At 41.4% G+C, this 19,599-nt stretch overlaps 1 protein-coding gene across 2 annotated transcripts in view; it reads right to left on the bottom strand.

The window, feature by feature from the left end:
* Window positions 1-19,599, bottom strand: part of LOC126483902 (alpha-2-macroglobulin receptor-associated protein) — an 83,535-nt gene that overhangs the window by 28,407 nt on the left and 35,529 nt on the right. For both annotated transcript variants that reach the window (XM_050107181.1, XM_050107173.1), the window contains exon 5: window positions 13,254-13,344. In XM_050107181.1, the coding sequence (XP_049963138.1) occupies window positions 13,254-13,344 (91 nt within the window). The remainder of the gene's footprint in view (window positions 1-13,253; window positions 13,345-19,599) is intronic.

Here is a 19,599-nt window from a genome sequence, read left to right as displayed (position 1 = left end):
CTATCCAACATGCTAAATAACACAAATTATGGATACATTAAACATACCCACACAAAATCACACATTTGCTATACATGGATGATCTAAAACTACTGGCAGCAACAAATCAACAACTCAACCAATTACTAAAGATAACAGAAGGATTCAGCAATGATATAAGTATGGCTCTTGGAACAGACAAATGTAAGAAAAATAGCATAGTCAAGGGAAAACACACTAAACAAGAAGATTACATATTGGATAACCACAGCGACTGCATAGAAGTGATGGAAAAAACGGATGCCTATAAATATCTGGGACACAGACAAAAAATAGGAATAGATAATACAAATATTAAAGAAGAACTAAAAGAAAAATATAGACAAAGACTAACAAAAATACTGAAAACAGAATTGAAAGCAAGAAACAAGACAAAAGCTATAAATACTTATGCCATACCAATATTGACCTACTCATTTGGAGTAGTGAAATGGAGTAACACAGACCTAGAAGCACTCAATACACTTACACGATCACAATGCCACAAATATAGAATACATCACATACATTCAGCAACAGAAAGATTCACATTAAGCGGAAAGGAAGGAGGAAGGGGATTTATCGACATAAAAAACCTACATAACGGACAGGTAGACAATTTAAGAAAATTCTTTCTAGAACGAGCAGAAACTAGCAAAATACACAAGGCAATCACTCATATAAATACATCGGCTACACCACTGCAATTTCATAACCACTTCTACAACCCTTTAGATCACATAACATCAACAGATACGAAGAAAGTAAATTGGAAAAGGAAAACACTTCATGGCAAGCACCCGTATCATCTAACACAGCCACACATCGATCAAGACGCATCCAACACATGGCTAAGAAAAGGCAATATATACAGTGAGACAGAAGGATTCATGATTGCAATACAGGATCAAACAATAAACACCAGGTATTACAGCAAGCATATTATTAAAGATCCCAATACCACAACGGATAAATGCAGACTTTGTAAACAACAAATAGAAACAGTAGATCACATCACAAGCGGATGTACAATACTAGCAAATACAGAATACCCCCAGAAGACATGACAATGTCGCAAAAATAATACATCAACAGCTTGCCTTACAACATAAACTTTTAAAACAACACGTTCCTACATACAAGTATACACCACAAAATGTACTGGAGAATGATGAATACAAATTATACTGGAACAGAACCATTATAACAGATAAAACAACGCCACATAACAAACCTGACATCATACTCACCAATAAAAAGAAGAAATTAACACAACTAATCGAAATATCCATACCCAATACAACAAATATACAAAATAAAACAGGAGAAAAAATTGAAAAATACATCCAACTGGCTGAGGAAGTCAAAGACATGTGGCATCAGGATAAAGTTGACATCATACCAATTATACTATCAACTACAGGAGTCATACCACACAATATCCACCAGTACATCAATGCAATACAGCTACATCCAAACATATATATACAACTACAGAAATCCGTAATTATTGACACATGTTCAATTACCCGAAAGTTCCTAAATGCAATATAACACATACCGTACAGTTAAAAGGAAGTGACGCTTGATCAAGGTCCGTGTCACTCCATTTTTAACCGGACTTAACATCTGAGAAAGTGAAGGAAATAATAATAATAATAATAATAATAATAATAATAATAATTATTATTATTATTATTATTATTATTTCTTTCTTTGTTTAGTTTTAGCTTGATATGTCACCTCTGCATCTATTATCAGTTGCTCTTTACACCCTCGTGCTCCTTTGCAACAGCCTTTTTGTTCTTCATTTATAATTTTGTTCTGTGTTGTATGTGTCATTAATTTCTGTGTAATGACTGAAGTTAATATTTTGTATATTGTTGGTAGGCATGTTATGGGGCGATATTTAGCTGGGTTTGCTGTGTCTGCTTGATCTTTAGGTTTCAGGTAAGTTATTCCATGTGTAAGTGTATCAGGAAATGCGTATGGGTCTGCAATGTAACTGTTAAATAATTTAGTTAGATGTGAATGTGTTGAGGTGAACTTCTTTAGCCAGAAATTTGCTATTTTATCATTTCCAGGGGCTTTCCATTTGTGTGTAGAATTAATTGCTCGGGTGACTTCACATTGCAATATTATCACTTCAGGCATTTGTGGTATCATCTTGTCTGTTTCTGCTTGTATCCACCCTGCATGCCTGTTATGTTGTACCAGATTTGACCATATGTTGCTCCAGAAGTGTTCCATGTCTGTTATGTTTGGTGGATTGTCTATTTTAATGTGTGTGTTATCTATAGTCTGGTAAAATTTCTTTTGGTTTGTGTTGAATGTTTGGTTTTGTTTCCTTCTATTTTCACTTTTTTTGTATCTTCTAAGTCGTTTGGCCAATGCTTGTAATTTCTGCTTCTTTTCATCTAATTGCTCTATCGCTTCTTGTTGTGAGATTTTACATAACCTTTTTCGTTTTTTTTCTGACATTTCATTTCTTATAAATTGTGTTAGCTGTCTGATGTCTTTTCTCAGTTTTTCTATTCTGATCTGTAGCCTGTGTTGCCATGCTGGTTTTGTGGGTTTCTTCTGTGTGTTGGTTGGTTCTGATCTCTGCCTAGTGTGTATATTTAGTGTAGTGAGCGCTCCTATATAAACCAGTAGTTGTAACTCTTCCATAGTTGTGTTTTCATTTATTTTGTTGTGTATGATTGTGTTGATAGTTTTTATTGTTGTTTCGACTTGTGGGTTATTTGGCGGTCTATGCAAGAATGGTCTAATGTCTGTATTTGTGTCTTTGTATTCTATATATGTCAGCTGAAATTTTTCTTCTATATCTAATATGTGTGTCACTTCGTGTTCTATTTGTGCTTGTTCTGGTGGCTGTCTTAAGATTTCCTTTTCCTCTGACTGTTTAATTGATGCGTGTTGTTCTTTGTTTGTTTGCTCTGGGATGTTTGAGTCCATTACTTTATTTTCTTCTTCTTCTTCTGATTGCACATTATTTTGTTCCAGTATTTGTTGTACTTGTTGTTTGATGTTTTCTAATTCTGACTGGGGTATCCTGTTATTTTTGATTATTACACAGATCTTATCAGCTAGTCGTTGTTCTGTTAAAAATTTTAATTGTGGGTATCTGGTAATAAATGTTGTGTATACTTGTGATCTGTATCCAGTTGTGTTGGTTCCTAGGTTTGTTGCTTGGTAATAACAGAACATGAGGTGTCTGTTAACTTCACCTGACCATCTCATCCTCTGTCTTTGTTTTCCTTCTAGGGTGGTTGCAGGAAGCATATCCTGTAAAACACCTCTATTTGGGTTTAAATCATTTTCCAGTTGGCTAGCAGTGTCGTTACCATTGTGGGCGGGCATAGGGTTCAAGCGTCGTCCCCGACCATGATGGCGCTTGTCCGAGGCTTCTTTAGTTCTGTCCTGAACCAACTAATCACACTAAAAGGGGGGTTAGCCCTATTAGTGGTTTGTTCTTTTCGTCGCCTTTTACGACTGGTAGAACATACCAGAGGCCTATTCTTTTCCCGGGCCTCCACGGGGTTTATTATTATTATTATTATTATTACTATTATTTAATTTCATCGTATTTGTAATTAAGAATAATCATACCTTTTTTCCTCAGGTTTGTTTTTTCATGAATTTGAAAAGTAAATGTGGCTTACTTTGTGTGGGAGTGTCTGTTGGTGAATGATTGTGTATTAACGGCACCAATCAGTGTAATACGTTTGGTTTGCTTTCAAAATACACTCCTGGAAATGGAAAAAAGAACACATTGACACCGGTGTGTCAGACCCACCATACTTGCTCCGGACACTGCGAGGGGGCTGTACAAGCAATGATCACACGCACGGCACAGCGGACACACCAGGAACCGCGGTGTTGGCCGTCGAATGGCGCTAGCTGCGCAGCATTTGTGCACCGCCGCCGTCAGTGTCAGCCAGTTTGCCGTGGCATACGGAACTCCATCGCAGTCTTTAACACTGGTAGCATGCCGCGACAGCGTGGACGTGAACCGTATGTGCAGTTGACGGACTTTGAGCGAGGGCGTATAGTGGGCATGCGGGAGGCCGGGTGGACGTACCGCCGAATTGCTCAACACGTGGGGCGTGAGGTCTCCACAGTACATCGATATTGTCGCCAGTGGTCGGCGGAAGGTGCACGTGCCCGTCGACCTGGGACCGGACCGCAGCGACGCACGGATGCACGCCAAGACCGTAGGATCCTACGCAGTGCCGTAGGGGACCGCACCGCCACTTCCCAGCAAATTAGGGGCACTGTTGCTCCTGGGGTATCGGCGAGGACCATTCGCAACCGTCTCCATGAAGCTGGGCTACGGTCCCGCACACCGTTAGGCCGTCTTCCGCTCACGCCCCAACATCGTGCAGCCCGCCTCCAGTGGTGTCGCGACAGGCGTGAATGGAGGGACGAATGGAGACGTGTCGTCTTCAGCGATGAGAGTCGCTTCTGCCTTGGTGCCAATGATGGTCGTATGCGTGTTTGGCGCCGTGCAGGTGAGCGCCACAATCAGGACTGCATACGACCGAGGCACACAGGGCCAACACCCGGCATCATGGTGTGGGGAGCGATCTCCTACACTGGCCGTACACCACTGGTGATCGTCGAGGAGACACTGAATAGTGCACGGTACATCCAAACCGTCATCGAACCCATCGTTCTACCATTCCTAGACCGGCAAGGGAACTTGCTGTTCCAACAGGACAATGCACGTCCGCATGTATCCCGTGCCACCCAACGTGCTCTAGAAGGTGTAAGTCAACTACCCTGGCCAGCAAGATCTCCGGATCTGTCCCCCATTGAGCATGTTTGGGACTGGATGAAGCGTCGTCTCACGCCGTCTGCACGTTCAGCACGAACGCTGGTCCAACTGAGGCGCCAGGTGGAAATGGCATGGCAAGCTGTTCCACAGGACTACATCCAGCATCTCTACGATCGTCTCCATGGGAGAATAGCAGCCTGCATTGCTGCGAAAGGTGGATATACACTGTACTAGTGCCAACATTGTGCATGCTCTGTTGCCTGTGTCTATGTGCCTGTGGTTCTGTCAGTGTGATCATGTGATGTATCTGACCCCAGGAATGTGTCAATAAAGTTTCCCCTTCCTGGGACAATGAATTCACGGTGTTCTTATTTCAATTTCCAGGAGTTTAGATCCTGCATCTAAAATTTCACTTTTAGCAAAACAAAGCCTGATAGCTTTAAGGCGTAAATCACGTCCCAAAATTATACTCGCCAACAGACAATCCCGGTAGGGAAGCCTAGCTAAAAAATATGGTAGTAATTAAATTCCAAAATGATAAAAGAAAAAACAGCCACTATACTGGATATGTGCAACCACTGTGCTGCATTCTATGTAGGCATGACAACCAACAAGCTGTCTATCTCCATGAATGGTCACTGACAAGCTGTGGCCAAGAAACAAGTGGATCACTCTGTTGCTGAACATGATGCCAAAAATGATATCCTTCATTTCAATGGCCACTTCACAGCCTGTGCCATATGGGTCCTTTCCATCAACACCAGCATTTCTGAATTGCACAGGTGGGAACTTTCCTGCAATACATTCTACGTTTCCGTAACTCTCCTGGACTCAACCTTTGTTAGCCAACGTCCTCATCCATTCAGCCCCTTCCCTGTTCCCATTCCAGCACTACACAGCTGTCATCCCACCACCACACTGAGTCTTTTTCTCTCTTCTTTTCTGCTACTTCCCCCCCCCCCAACCCCCCACACCTCTCCTCTGCCCACCGTCTAACCTGCTGCACTTCACTGTCTGCCACCCCCACCATACTATCTCTCCCCCTCCCCACCCCAGCCTCCTTGTTACCCACATCCAGTCGCCACTTCCATCATGCACTGGTGCTGCTGCTCGCAGTGTGGTTTCAGTTGCCTGAGACTGCAGTCATGTGCGTGAGTCGTCTGTGTGTGTGTGTGTGTGTGTGTGTGTGTGTGTGTGTGTGTGTGTGTGTGTGTGTGTGAGAGTGAGAGAGAGAGAGAGAGAGAGAGAGAGAGAGAGAGAGAGCTCGCACGCATGTCTATTGCTGGTGAAGGCCAATGGTCATAAGCTTTAACTGTGAAAGTCTTTTTGTTGTGCCTATGTGTGACCAAGCATCTCCACTGTATGGTGAGTATCAACTTTCCTTCTTGTGATATTTTTACATTCCATCCTGGATTTCCCATTGTTTGATTTAATTGCACTCTAGTATTAGTGCATATACTGTTTTTTGAAGTAAATATAATTCATATAACCTTACTTTCTTTGATCACTCTAGCTGACATTTTATTATTTACATCCACAGGAGTAAGTAAGGAAGTTTAGACTTAAAATTCCTCTCAATAGTGAGGTTAACTGACATGGAAAATAAGCTCATAAAGTGCAAGATTAGGCATGGCCCTTTTGAAGGCTACGGCCTAGCATTCAACTGAAGTGACCTGGGTAAGTCACTGAAAGGATGGACATATGGACACTTGAAACACACTTATCACACATAGGAGTGAAGTGTCTCGATCACTGCACCAGGTCACACAATTCTTGTAATCCAATTCCTGATCACATTTGATGCTAAAAAAGTAGTGAGTATCCTTCCTTGGATGCTAAAAGTATTGGGTTGATGCTCAAGTTCGTAGTTTCTTTCCACAAGTTTAATAAACCCCGTGTATACACATCACAGAGACTTTAGTCACCATCAATAATATACACTATGTGATCAAAAGTATCCAGGCACCCCCAAAAACATACGTTTTTCTTATTATGTGCACGGTGCTGCCACATACTCCATATCAGTGACCTCTGTAGTCCTTAGACATCGCGAGAGAGCAGAATGGCGTACTCCGTGGAACTCACAGGCTTCGAACGTGATCAGGTGATTGGGTGTCACTTGTGTCACATGTCTGTAAGTGAGATTTTCACACTACTAAACATCCCTAGGTCCACTGTTTCTGATGTGACAGTGAAGTGGAAATGAGAAGGGACATGTACAGCACAAAAGCGTACACGTTGACCTCGTCTGTTGATTGACACAGACCGCCGACTGTTGAAGAGGGTCATAATGCATAATACGCAGACATCTATCCAGACCATCACACAGGTATTCCAAACTGCATCAGGATCCATTGCAAGTACTACGACAGTTAGCCAGGAGGTAAGAAAACTTGGATTTCATGATCAAGCGGCTGCTCATAAGCCACACATCACGTCAGTAAATGCCAAATGATGCCTCGCTTGGTGTAAGGAGCGTAAACACTGGATGACTGAACAGTGGAAAAACATTGTGTGGAGTGACAAATCATGGCACACAATGTGGCGATCGAATGGTAGGGGTGGGTATGGCGAATGCTTAGTGAACATCATCTGCCAGCAAGTGTAGTGCCAACAGTAAAATTCAGAGGCGGTGGTGTCATGGTGCGGTTGTGTTTTTTCATGGAGGGGGCTTGCACCCCTTGTTGTTTTGCATGGCACTGTCACAACACAGGCCTACATTGATGTTTTGAGCACCTTCTTGCTTCCCACTGTTGAAGAGCAACTCAGGGATGGTGGTTGCATCTTTCAACACGATCGAGCACCTGTTCATAATGCATGGCCTGTGGTGAAGTGGTTACACGACAATAACATCCCTGTAATGGACTGGCCTGGGTAGAGTGGTTACACGACAATAACATCCCTGTAATCGACTGGCCTGGGTAGAGTGGTTACACAACAATAACATCCCTTTAATGGACTGGCCTGCACACAGTCCCGATGTGAATCCTACAGAACATCTTTTGGGATGTTTTGGAATGGCGACTTCATGCCAGGGCACACCGATGACTGACATTGATACCTCTCCTCAGAGCAGCACTCTGTGAAGAATGGGCTGCCATTCCCCAAGAAACCTTCCAGCATCTGATTGAACGAATGCCTGCGAGAGTAGATGCTGTCATCAAGGCTAAGGGTGGGCCAACACCATATTGAACTCCAGCATTACCAATGGAGGGTGCCACAAACTTATAAGTCATTTTCAGCCAGGTGTCCGGATACTTTTGATCACATAGTGTATTCTACTTCACTATTTACAACAGTCAGCGAATGCTAGGGCAACTTTTTGATTCCGTGACTATAGAAATCATGTGGTTTGAGGTGAAGCACAGCAGTTTCATCCAGAAAGGAAGTATCTTTAAGGCTTTTCAACAGAGAGTGGAAAAAGTGAAAATCTGAGGACACAAGATCAGGTGACTAAAGTGGGTGCAGAATGACTTCCCAACACAACTCCTGTACAGTGTTTTTTGTCAGTCTAACAGAATTTGGGCAGGCATTATCATGGAGTAGCATCACTTATCATCTTCCTCGTCATTGTTATTGGACTGGGTCCACAAAACATCTCAGCTGCTGACAATAAATATCAGGAGTCATGGGGAAGCAATTTTTAGTACACCCACAGTTGCTGTTCCACCAGATGCATATCATCATCTTGGATGTGTGCTTCATCATATTTGCCATTCCTCAGGTACACTGACATGGATCATTGTGGATTAATATGTTTAAATGACCTTCATCAAACCCCAAAGTTCTTCCTGAACATGGAGAGCCACTAATGTTAAAACAATTCTCCTTTTAAAAAAAAAAAAAATGTTTTTGCTGTGCTCTGTCCAATGACATTATCCTCATACATGCTGCAAATGTTTCTGGCTGCCTCTGCTGCTGTCACACCTCTGCTAAACTCAAACAGAAGAGTATGTCGAAAATGTTCTGATTTCTCCACTTGGCACACCATTTTCCACCAGCATCTACAGCTCCACTCAGTATCTCCAAATGACAAAACAACAATATGTAAACTCAAATAGCAACAGTGAACTACAAACAAAAAATGACAATCACTGAATGAACCAACAGCAACTGGAATAGTGCCATGTGAAACAAAAACGCTATGGACTTATGCACCAACCTAATACATTCTTCCTTGCACGCAGCTGGTTTAAGTAATGTGAAAGATTATGTGCATTAAAAAACAGTATAAATAGAATAATGGGGGATCCAGGATGGAATAACAACAATATGGAAGGGATAGATTGGCAAGGTTGGGCCTTGGCACCTAGACAACAGCTACTTCTGAAGGACTTTGTCCACACGCTGAATATTTCTAGCATTCTTTTTTCATGGTGTCTGTCTGCCACTCAACACCTCCTCTATGTGGCAATTAACAACCAACCCCTTCCATTTTTCCGATAATGGAAGATGTTACACAGCAAAGAGTGACCCACCAATATTACCTACTGGAAAGTCCGCCCCAGTAGCTGAGTGTCAGCATGACAGACTGTCAATCCTAAGGGCCCAGGTTCGATTCCCGGCTGGGTCGGAGATTTTCTCCGCTCAGAGACTGGGTGTTGTGTTGTCCTAATCATCATCATTTCATCCCCATCGACGCGCAGGTCGCCGAAGTAGCGTCAAATCGAAAGACCTGCACCAGGCGAACGGTCTACCCGACGGGAGGCCCTAGCCACATGACATTTCCATTTCCATTTACCTACTGGAAAAAAAGGAGTTAAATTCAAGTGACAATAGAGAAGTAGGTACTAATGTTGCACAGATTTAGCTATTGACATCACAATAATAAATTGTCTGGCAGTGAAATGTTAGCAAAAAACAACAGAGGTGCAAAGAATAAAAAATATGACTGGATGATAAGAACACAAGTCAAATGGCAGAATGAGAAAAAAGGAAAAGGTATGAAAACCAAAAGTGTCACTCAGCACAGTACAATTCCTTATTTTTTGCATCATCATTGCCAGCTTCAACTGTTGAGCCTCTTGGCATTTCTTTCAGCTATTCCTCACAAGCTAATGAGTTCAGTCACTTTGAAAACCTTCCTCTTACTGATTATTAGTGATTACATATGTCAGGTTTTATTATGATACCAATTACAATAGGGACTGATGACCTTAGCAGTTAAGTCCCATAAGATTTCACACACATTTGAACCAATTACAAGGCAAGTGCAGCCATGCTGGAGAGATACTTGGTTGGAACTTAACCTCATAGTTTCTTTTGATTACTGAGGGTGGCTCCACAGTGGAGTAAAGACATCACTGCTTTAACACTTACAGCACGGTGCCCGTACGCCATACAGGCGCGGCCACCCTGACCTTGGCGACGGCGCCCATATACCGTACGGGCGAGCCTTTGTTTGGCTCCGTAAACGTGTTTAGCGCGTCTCCGAAGCAGTTTCGTCAACTAATGTGGAAGTATTTCATTCTTCTTCTGCAAGAGGCAAGCACTTATCGGCTATCTCATCCTGGGAGCGGCTGTGAGCACTGCAAAGATGAAGTTACCTGCACTTCATTCACAGATGTTTACGATCATGAAAATATCGTGCAGCGAGTTGACGGAGGCAGAGATCTTAGATATTCTTTATGGAGATGCAGGATCTGAAATTGATGATTCTGACAAAGAGGATTCATACTCTCTACATGAAAGTACAAGTGATTATTCAGGCATGCATTGTCTCAATTGTTCATAAAGTGAAGAGTTGATTACTGCATTTTGTATTGTGAGTAGTGTTCATTACTTCACTTGCATTTAGTACCTTTTAGTACCAATCTTAGCATTATTTTTTGTTCTATGCAGACAATGGTACAGACCATCAGTCACCATCTGTGGTACCTGGTCGTGTGTGTCTCACTGAGCACAAAGAGCAAGATTGGTCGGAACTGGACGATCAGCCAGCACTGCCGGATTTCCAGGAAGTAGTTGGCGTAGCATCGCATTTTTCAGATGCCACTGAGGAGCTTCGATATTTTAGTTATTACTTTGATGACGACCTTATTCAGTTCATCAAAAGTGAAACGAATCTGTACGCTGGTAACGTTATTACGACAATGAAACGCAAAGGTAACCTGAAAATAAACTCAGTTTGGCATAAGTGGTTTGCAGTAAAATTGCAAGAGATTTACTGGTCTCTCAGTATTATTTTGCATATGTGTGTCATCAAATTGCTGAAAATCAGTGATTATTGGTCAACAGACCTGTTTCTGCAGACAGGATTTGTGAGTAAATTGTTGAGTCGCGATTGATTTTGCGCTACATTGTCGATGTTACACTTGAACGACAATGCTACGTTCATTAGCAGAGGCGAAGAAAAGCACGATCCACTTCACAAAGTGAGGCCTTTGTTTGATTTCTTTGTGAATAAAAGCAAAATTAGTTTTTGTCCAGGCATGAATCTGACAATAGATGAGGCAATGTGTCCCTTTCGTGGTAGAATAAGCTTCAGAGTATACATGAAAAACAAACCCAATAAATATTAAATAAAACTGTATGCTCTCTGCGATTCATCAACTGGTTATATGCTAAACTGTGATGTATATACAGGTTCTGCAGGCAGTGTTGACAATAGTATCCAGGGCCTTGTAGAAAGGTTGTGTTCACAGTACTTTGGCAAAGGACATTGCATTTATATGGATAGGTACTACACCAGTCCATCTCTTTTGGACATGTTGTGGGAAAATAAAGCTCTTGGAGTGGGAACTCTAATGAAAAACAGGAAAGGTTTGCGACGAATATTCAGAACACTAAAACTAAAAAAAGATAGTTTTTCAAAGGAAACACCATCTCTTGGCAGTGAAGTGGAAGTCAAAACAAGATGTTTTTTGTCTTTCCACAAAGCATAAGTCTACCAGCATTAGTATTCAAGTGGGGGCCAAAGGTGGAATAGCACAAATTGTAAAGCCAGACGTTATTATTGATTACAATAAGAATAAAGCTGGGGTTGACAGAGCAGATCACTTCTCCAGCTATTATCCGTTTACCCGAAAAACTTCGAAGTGGTGGTTAAAGCTGTTTTTCCACTTGTTTATCGTGTCAACTGTCAACAGTTTTATTTTATATAAAGAGAACACTAGGAAGGATGTATCCCTAGCAGACTTTATTCACAGAGTGGGGAAGAAATTGGCTGAGAAGAATGGAAATATTTTTCAGCAACAAGCCGTTTCATCCTCACAAACTGAAAGGACATTTGCAAGGCACTTTCCAGAGAAGGTCCCACCCACTGCAAACAGGGTCAATACTACTAGGTATTGTAAATTATGTTCATCACAGACAGGGGGAAGAAAGAGACGGATAAGCGCATCAGGAAGGAAATTAGATGGTGGTGCAAGGGCTGTGGTGTTGGCCTTTGCGTCCCACGGTGTTTCCAGGATTTTCACACAAAGGCTAACTACATCTGAACTATTAAAATACTCTAGTTTACGGGTACCTGCAGTTAGACAGTCCAGTGATATTTTGTTTTAAATTTAGATAAAGTAATAATGACATTACTCAAGAGAGAGATCATGTAAAACTTTTTTATCCACGATATTTTTGTGCTTTCTTTTTTAATTATAACACCCATTTGTATTTTATATTGTAAAATAAGCTCAAATTCATGTAAAGCTCTTACTTTTTCCTTTTAAGTGATGCAAGAACCATATTCATATCATTTTTCTATTCTTTGCAACCTAATTTCAAACATTCATTAAATATGCCAGTTCACAGCCAAGTGCCGGATGTAAAGAGGGCAGTGTTGAAAGTGTTAATTGACACATGTAGTGAAAAATCATTCCCACATTCTGAGGTAACTTTCAAACATTACAACAAATATCAGAAACTGAAATAAAAACTTTGCCACCAAAGAACCTGCTGCAGACCTTACACTGTGTGACAGTTTCAGGAGGTGAGACAGCCGTCCACACTGCATGCTAGCCAATACTAGTCTGCATTATCAAACAAACTTCTGCTGTGTGATACTGGCTTGACATTTATAGCAAGGAAATAATCAGAAATTCTGCACCATGTGAACTTGGAATACATTCATCATTATTATCTAAATTACAGTTCACATTATCACCTCTTATAAAAATCTTTTCTACTGTGCAAATTGTATCTTTTTGTTTCTGAGTTTATAACACTTGTTTTGTAAAAAAAGATTCGTGGCAAGCAAACTCCCTTTGAATCACAAAAATTAAAAACAATAGTAAGGCAGCAGGCAATTACTGCAGAAAATGGCTTTTCTTTGTAGTTAATATATGCAATAAGCAAGAAAAAATATAAATTATAGATTAGAAGGACGCTCCTGACGGAGTCATAATATTTATGAATAGCAACAAGCTATGCTGTGAATTAGAAGGCCTAATTATAAATAAAAAATAGGTCACAAAATTTTAAAAAATTATAATTAATAATGATCACTGTAACCAAACTGTACCGTAACATGTTGGCTTTGTGCCTGTGATCCTTTGCAGGCTCTTCCTGTTCTTCAAGAGCATTGAAACGGTCTAATGTATTATCTACAGAATCTGTTGGACAGAAAGGCATACATATCAACATTTAAAAACAAATGAATATACACTTCAGTACTATGATGAGATCTTAGACACTTTACATATGAAGAGTGCACATTCATGCAGTTATCAAAATAATAGAAATGTTTGAATAAACTTTTCTGTTAGAATCTTGGAACATATTCAGTCTGCAATACAGATACAATTCTTCACATCAGGGACACAGACAACCAGTGAATTGTTTCCACATAAATGTTGAATCCCCTTCCATGAAACATGGACCTTGCCATTGGTGGGGATGCTGGCAGGCCTCAGTGATACAGATAGCTGCACCGTAGGTGCAATGACAATAGATTTAAGTTAGATGATATAGTGGGAATTAGTGAATTCAGTGGCAGGAGGAACTGGACTTCTGATCAGGTGCATACAGGGGTATAAATACAAAATCAAATATGGGTCATGCAGGAGTAGGTTTAACAATGAATTACAAAATAGGAATGCAGATAAGCTACTATGAACAGCACAGTGAATGCATTATTGTAGCCAAGATAGACACGAAGCCCAGACCCACCACAGTAGTACAAGTTTATACACCAACTAGTTCCACAGATGAGGAGGAGATTGAGGAACTGTATGATGAGAAAAAGAAATTACTAAAATAGTTACAGGAGACAAAAATTTAGTAGTCTTGGGGAACTTGAGTTCAATAGTAGGAAAAGGTAGAGAAGGAAAATTTGGAGGTGAATATGGACTGGGGGAAAGGAATGAAAGAGGAAGCTGCCTGGTCAGGCAGTTGTAGCCGGCCGAGGCACAAGCAGCTACAAGGAAGTAACTGATACTGTGACTTTTACGAGTTCCTAACCAGGAGCAAATTTTATATCATCATCCGTGTGCTTTAATAATTTAGTTTCTTGAATTTCTGCATGTTAATTTAATATCTAATAGCCACAGTTCTCGTGTTTTCATTTGCGCCAGAAAGCAAACCAATTTTGTGACATATTACAAGTTCCTAATCAGGGGCAAATTATTTATTTTCACCTGAGTGCTTTGGTAGTTAGTTTTCTGAATCTCTGCGCATCAATCTAATTTATTAGACACAGTTCCAGCATTTATGTCAGGGTCTACTGTAGAGTTGGGCAGCATGTGCCGATAGTCCGTTTATCTGCATAGTTTAGTTTTCCACAGTCTTTAGTATGGACTGGGACTGCAACTGTTGTGTGCGGATGCGAGCCGAGTTGGTGACACTTCGCTCTCAGCTTCACGCTGTGATAGCTTCCATTACACAGCTTGGGGCTGCAGTGGATGGGCACCACTGTTGTGGGCCAGCTGTGGGGATCCAACAGATGTCCAGCACGTCCGAGTCCTCCAATTGGTCCTCACTAGTGGCCAGCCCAGTTACTGCTTGCACTGAGGTTGACCCGTCACGTGTGGTCGACTGGGAGGTGGCTCCTGGGTATAGCAGGTGGCAAAAGACTTCCCAGGTGGCCGCACGTAACGCCTCCCCAGTTTGTCTCATAAACAGGTTCCAAGAGCTGTCTGTGGCTGACACTGTTGCCTGTCCTGTTTCAGAGGAAACCTCTGAGCCTGCAAGATCCGAACAACCACAGAGGGTGGACCCTTAGGGACATGGCTGCCAAGAAGGGAAAGAAAACCAATGTGCACTCAGTGTGCATAATGGGTGGAGTCATTCCATATGTGGAACGGGTCCTCCCAGATGTCATGAACAGCAGAGGGTGCAGCCAACTGCAGGTGGTTGCTCACGTCGGTACCAATGATGTGTGTAACTTTGGCTCAGAAGAGATTCTCTCTGGTTTCAAGCAGCTAACAGAAGTGGTAAAGGCTGCCGGTCCTGCTTGCAGGATGAAAGCAGAGCTGACCATTTTCAGCATAGTCGACTGGACCAATTGCAGGCCTCTGGTACAGACCTGAGTGGAGGGTCTGAATCAGAGGCTCAGATGGTTCTGTGACATTGAAGGCTGCAGATTCCTCAACTTGTGCCAAAGGGCGGTTAGGTTTCGGGTTCCACTGAATAGGTCACATGTCCAATATACGCAGGAGGCAGCTACACGGGTAGCAGGGGCAATGTGGTGTGGACTGGGCAGTTTTTTGGGTTAGAGTCTCGAGAAAACACAAGGAGGGCTTCAGTCACAAATGGTGCATGCCGAACATAGGAAGAACATAGATACAGGGACCACCAGTATAACGGTCGTAAATCGTCGTAGGTGTGTTGGGAAAGTACCAGAGCGCCAAGCACTAATAGAAAGCACTGATGCTCAAATCATTATAGGCACTGAAAGCTGGCTAAAACCGGAGATAAGCTCAGCTGAAATTTTTGCGAAGAACCTAATGGTGTTCCGAAAGGATAAGTTAAACACGGTTGGTGGTGGTGTGTTTGTTGGTGTTAGAAGTAATTTATCTTGTCACAAAATTGAAGTAGATAGTTCCTGTGAGTTAGTATGGGCAGAGGTCATTGTTGGCAACTAGAATAAAATAATAAAACAATAATTGGATCCTTTTACTGACCTCCCAATTCAGATGATACAGTTGCTGAAAGTTTCAAAGAAAACTTGAGTTTGATTTCAAAATTGTACCCGACTCATACGATTATAGTTGGTGGTGACTTTAATTTACCCTCGATATGTTGGCGAAAGTAGATGTTTAATTCTGGAGGTACACATAAAACATCATCCGAAACTGTGCTAAATGCATTCTCTGAAAATTGTTTCAAGCAGTTAATTCACGAGCCCACGCAAGTAGTAAACGCTTGGGAAAACACCATTAACCTCTTGGCAACAAATAATTCTGAGTTAATAATGAGCATCAAAATGGATACAGGGATTAGCGAACATTGGGTTGTCGTAGTGAGATTGAATATTTTAATCCCCAAATCCTCCAAAAATAAACAAAAAATATACCTGAATGATATTTTCACTCTGTAGTGGATTGTACGCTGATATGAAACTTTCTGGCAGATTAAATCTGTGCCGGACCGAGACTCGAACTCGGGACCTTTGCCTTTCGCGGGCAAGTGCTCTACCATCTGAGCTACCCAAGCACGACTCTCGCCCTGTCCTTACAGCTTTACTTCTGCCAGTACATCGTCTCCTACCTTCCAAACTTCACAGAGAGGACAGGACGTGAGTCGTGCTTGGGTATCTCAGATGGCAGCGCACTTGCCCGCGAAAGGCAAAGGTCCCAAGTTCGAGTCTCGGCCCAGCACACAGATTTAATCAGACAGAAAGTTTCATATCAGTGCACACTCTGCTGAAGAGTGAAACACAAATTTAATCTGCCAGAAAGTTTCATATCAGCGCACACTCCGCTGAAGAGTGAAAATATCATTCTGGAAACATCCCCTAGGCTGTGGCTAAGCCATGTCTCCGCAATATCCTTTCTTTCAGGAGTGCTAGTTCTGCAAGGTTCACAGGAGAGCTTCTGTAAAGTTTGGAAGGTAGGAGATGAGGTACTGGCAGAAGTAATGCTGTGAGGACAGGGTGTGAGTTGTGCTTGGGTAGCTCAGATGGTAGAGCACTTGCCCGAAAAATATACCTATTCAAAAAAGCACTGACACCTTCTTGAGAGACAATCTCCACTCCTTCCATATTAACAATATGGAAGATGTGGCTTGAATTAAAAGAAATAGTATCGATAGCAATTGAGAGATTTATACCAAATAAATTAACAAGGGATGGAGCTGATCCTCCTTGGTACACAAAACGGGTCAGGACACTGTTGCAGAAACAACGAAACAAACATGCCAAATTTAAACCAGACACAAAATTCCCAAGACTGGCGATCTTTTACATAAGCTCAAAATTTAGTGCAGACTTCAATGCGAGATGCTAATAATAGTTTCCACAACAAAACTTTGTCTCGAAACCTGGCAGAAAATCCAAAGAAATTCTGGTCATATGTGAAGTATGTTAGCGGCAAGAAACAATCAATACCTTCACTCTGCGATAGCAATGGACATACTATCGAAGACAGTGCTGCCAAAGCAGAGTTACTAAACACAGCCTTCCGAAATGCCTTCACAAAAGAAGACGAAGTAAATATTCCAGAATTCGAATCAAGAACAGCTGCCAGCATGAGTACTGTACAAGTAAATATCCTCGGAGCAGTGAAGCAACTTAAATTACTTAATAAAAGCAGGTCTTCTGGCCCAGACTCTATACCAATTAGGCTCCTTTCCGAATATGCTGATGCATTAGCTCCATAAACAATCATATACAACTGTTCGCTCGAGGAAAGATCTGTACCCAAAGACTGGAAAGTTGCACAGGTCACACCAATATTCACAAAAGGTAGTAGGCGTAATCCACTTAATTACAGGCCCATATCATTAATATTGATGTGCAGCAGGATTTTGGAACATATGTTGTGTTTGAACATTATGAATTACCTCAAAGAAAACGGTCTACTGACACACAGTCAATGTCGGTTTAGAAAACATCGTTCCTGTGAGACACAATTAGCTCTTTATTCGCATGAAGTGTTGAGTGCTATTGACAAGAAATTTCAGATTGATTCTGTATTTCTGGATTTCCGGAAGGCTTTCGAAACCTTAACACGCAAGTGGCTTGTAGTGAAATGGTGTGCTTATGGAATATAATCTCAGTTATGTGACAGGATTTGTGATTTTCTGTCAGACAGGTCACTGTTTGTAGTAACTAACGGAAGGTCATCGAGGAAAACAGAAGTGATTTCTGGTGTTCCCAAAGCCCTTTGCTGTTCCTTATCTATATAAACGATTTGGGAGACAATCTGAGCAGCCATCTTAGGTTGTTTGCAGATGATGCTCTCATTTATCGAGTAATAAAGTCATCAGAAGATCAATTCAAATTGCAAAATGATTTAGAAAAGATATCTGAATGGTTCAAAAATTGCCAGTTGACCCTAAATAATGAAAAGTGTGAGGTCATCCACATGACTGCTAAAAGGAATTCGTTAAACTTCAGTTACTCGATAAATCAGTCAAATCTAAAAGCTGTAACTTCAACTACATACCTAGGAATTACAATTATGAACAACTTAAATTGGAAGGAACACACAGAAATTTTGAGGGGAAGGCTAACCCAAAAACTGCATTTTACTCGCAGGACACTTAGAAAATGTAACAGATCTACTAAGGAGACTGCCTACATTACACTTGTCCATCTCCTTTTAGAATACTGCTGCACAGTGTGGGATCCTTACCAGATAGAACTGACGGAGTACATCGAAAAAGTTCAAAGAAAGGCAGCGCGTTCTGTATTATCGGAAAATATGGGAGAGAGTGCCACTGAAATGATACAGGATTTCGGCTGGACGTCATTAAAAGAAACACATTTTTCAGTGCTACAGGATCTTCTCACGAAATTCCAATCACCAACTTTCTCCTCCGACTGTAAAAATATTTTGTTGACACCTACCTACATAGGGAGAAATGATCACCATGATAAAATATGGGAAATCAGAGCTCTTTCGGAAAGATACAGGTGTTTGTCCTTTCCGCACACCATAAGAGATTGAAATAATAGAGAATTGTGAAGGTGGTTCAATGAACCCTCTGCCAGGCACTTAAACGCGATTTGCAGAGTATCCATGTAGATGTAGATGATACTATTTTGCACAGAGCATAATTTAATCACAGGTAACATTTGGTTTAATAATCATGAAAGAAGGTTGTGTACGTGGATGAGACCTGGAGACATCAGAAGGTTTCGTATTGATTATGTAATGGCAAGACAGAGATTACAGAACCAGGTTTTAAATTGTAAGATAGTTCCAGGGGCAGATGAGGATTCTGACCACAATTTATTGGTTATAAATTGCAGATTAAAACTGAAGAAACTGCAAAAAGACAAGATTTTAAGGAGATGGGACTTGGATAAACTGAAAGAAACAGAGGTTGTAGAGAGGTTCAGAGGAAGCATTAAAGAACGATTTACAAGAACAGGGGAAAGGAATACCGAAGAAGAAGAAGAAGAAGAATGGGTAGCTTTGAAGGATGAAATAGTGAAGGTAGCAGAGGATCAAGTAGGTAACAAGATGAGAGCTAGTAAAAATTCTTGGGTAACACAAGATATACTGAATTTAATCGATGAAAGGAGGAAATATAAAAATGCAATAAATTAAGCAGGCGAAAGGCACTACAAATGTCTAAAAATTGACACTGACAGGAAGTGCAAAATGGATAAGCAGGAAGAGCCACTGATACCCTTGGGAGGTCCAGCCATGACAAAACTCTTCCATCTGGTGAGCAAAATGTATCAATTCCAAGGAACGCAA

Source organism: Schistocerca serialis, chromosome 1, assembly GCF_023864345.2.
Source record: "Schistocerca serialis cubense isolate TAMUIC-IGC-003099 chromosome 1, iqSchSeri2.2, whole genome shotgun sequence".
NCBI classification, from domain to species: Eukaryota; Metazoa; Arthropoda; class Insecta; order Orthoptera; family Acrididae; genus Schistocerca; species Schistocerca serialis.
This window is presented reverse-complemented; position numbering and strand designations above follow the sequence as displayed.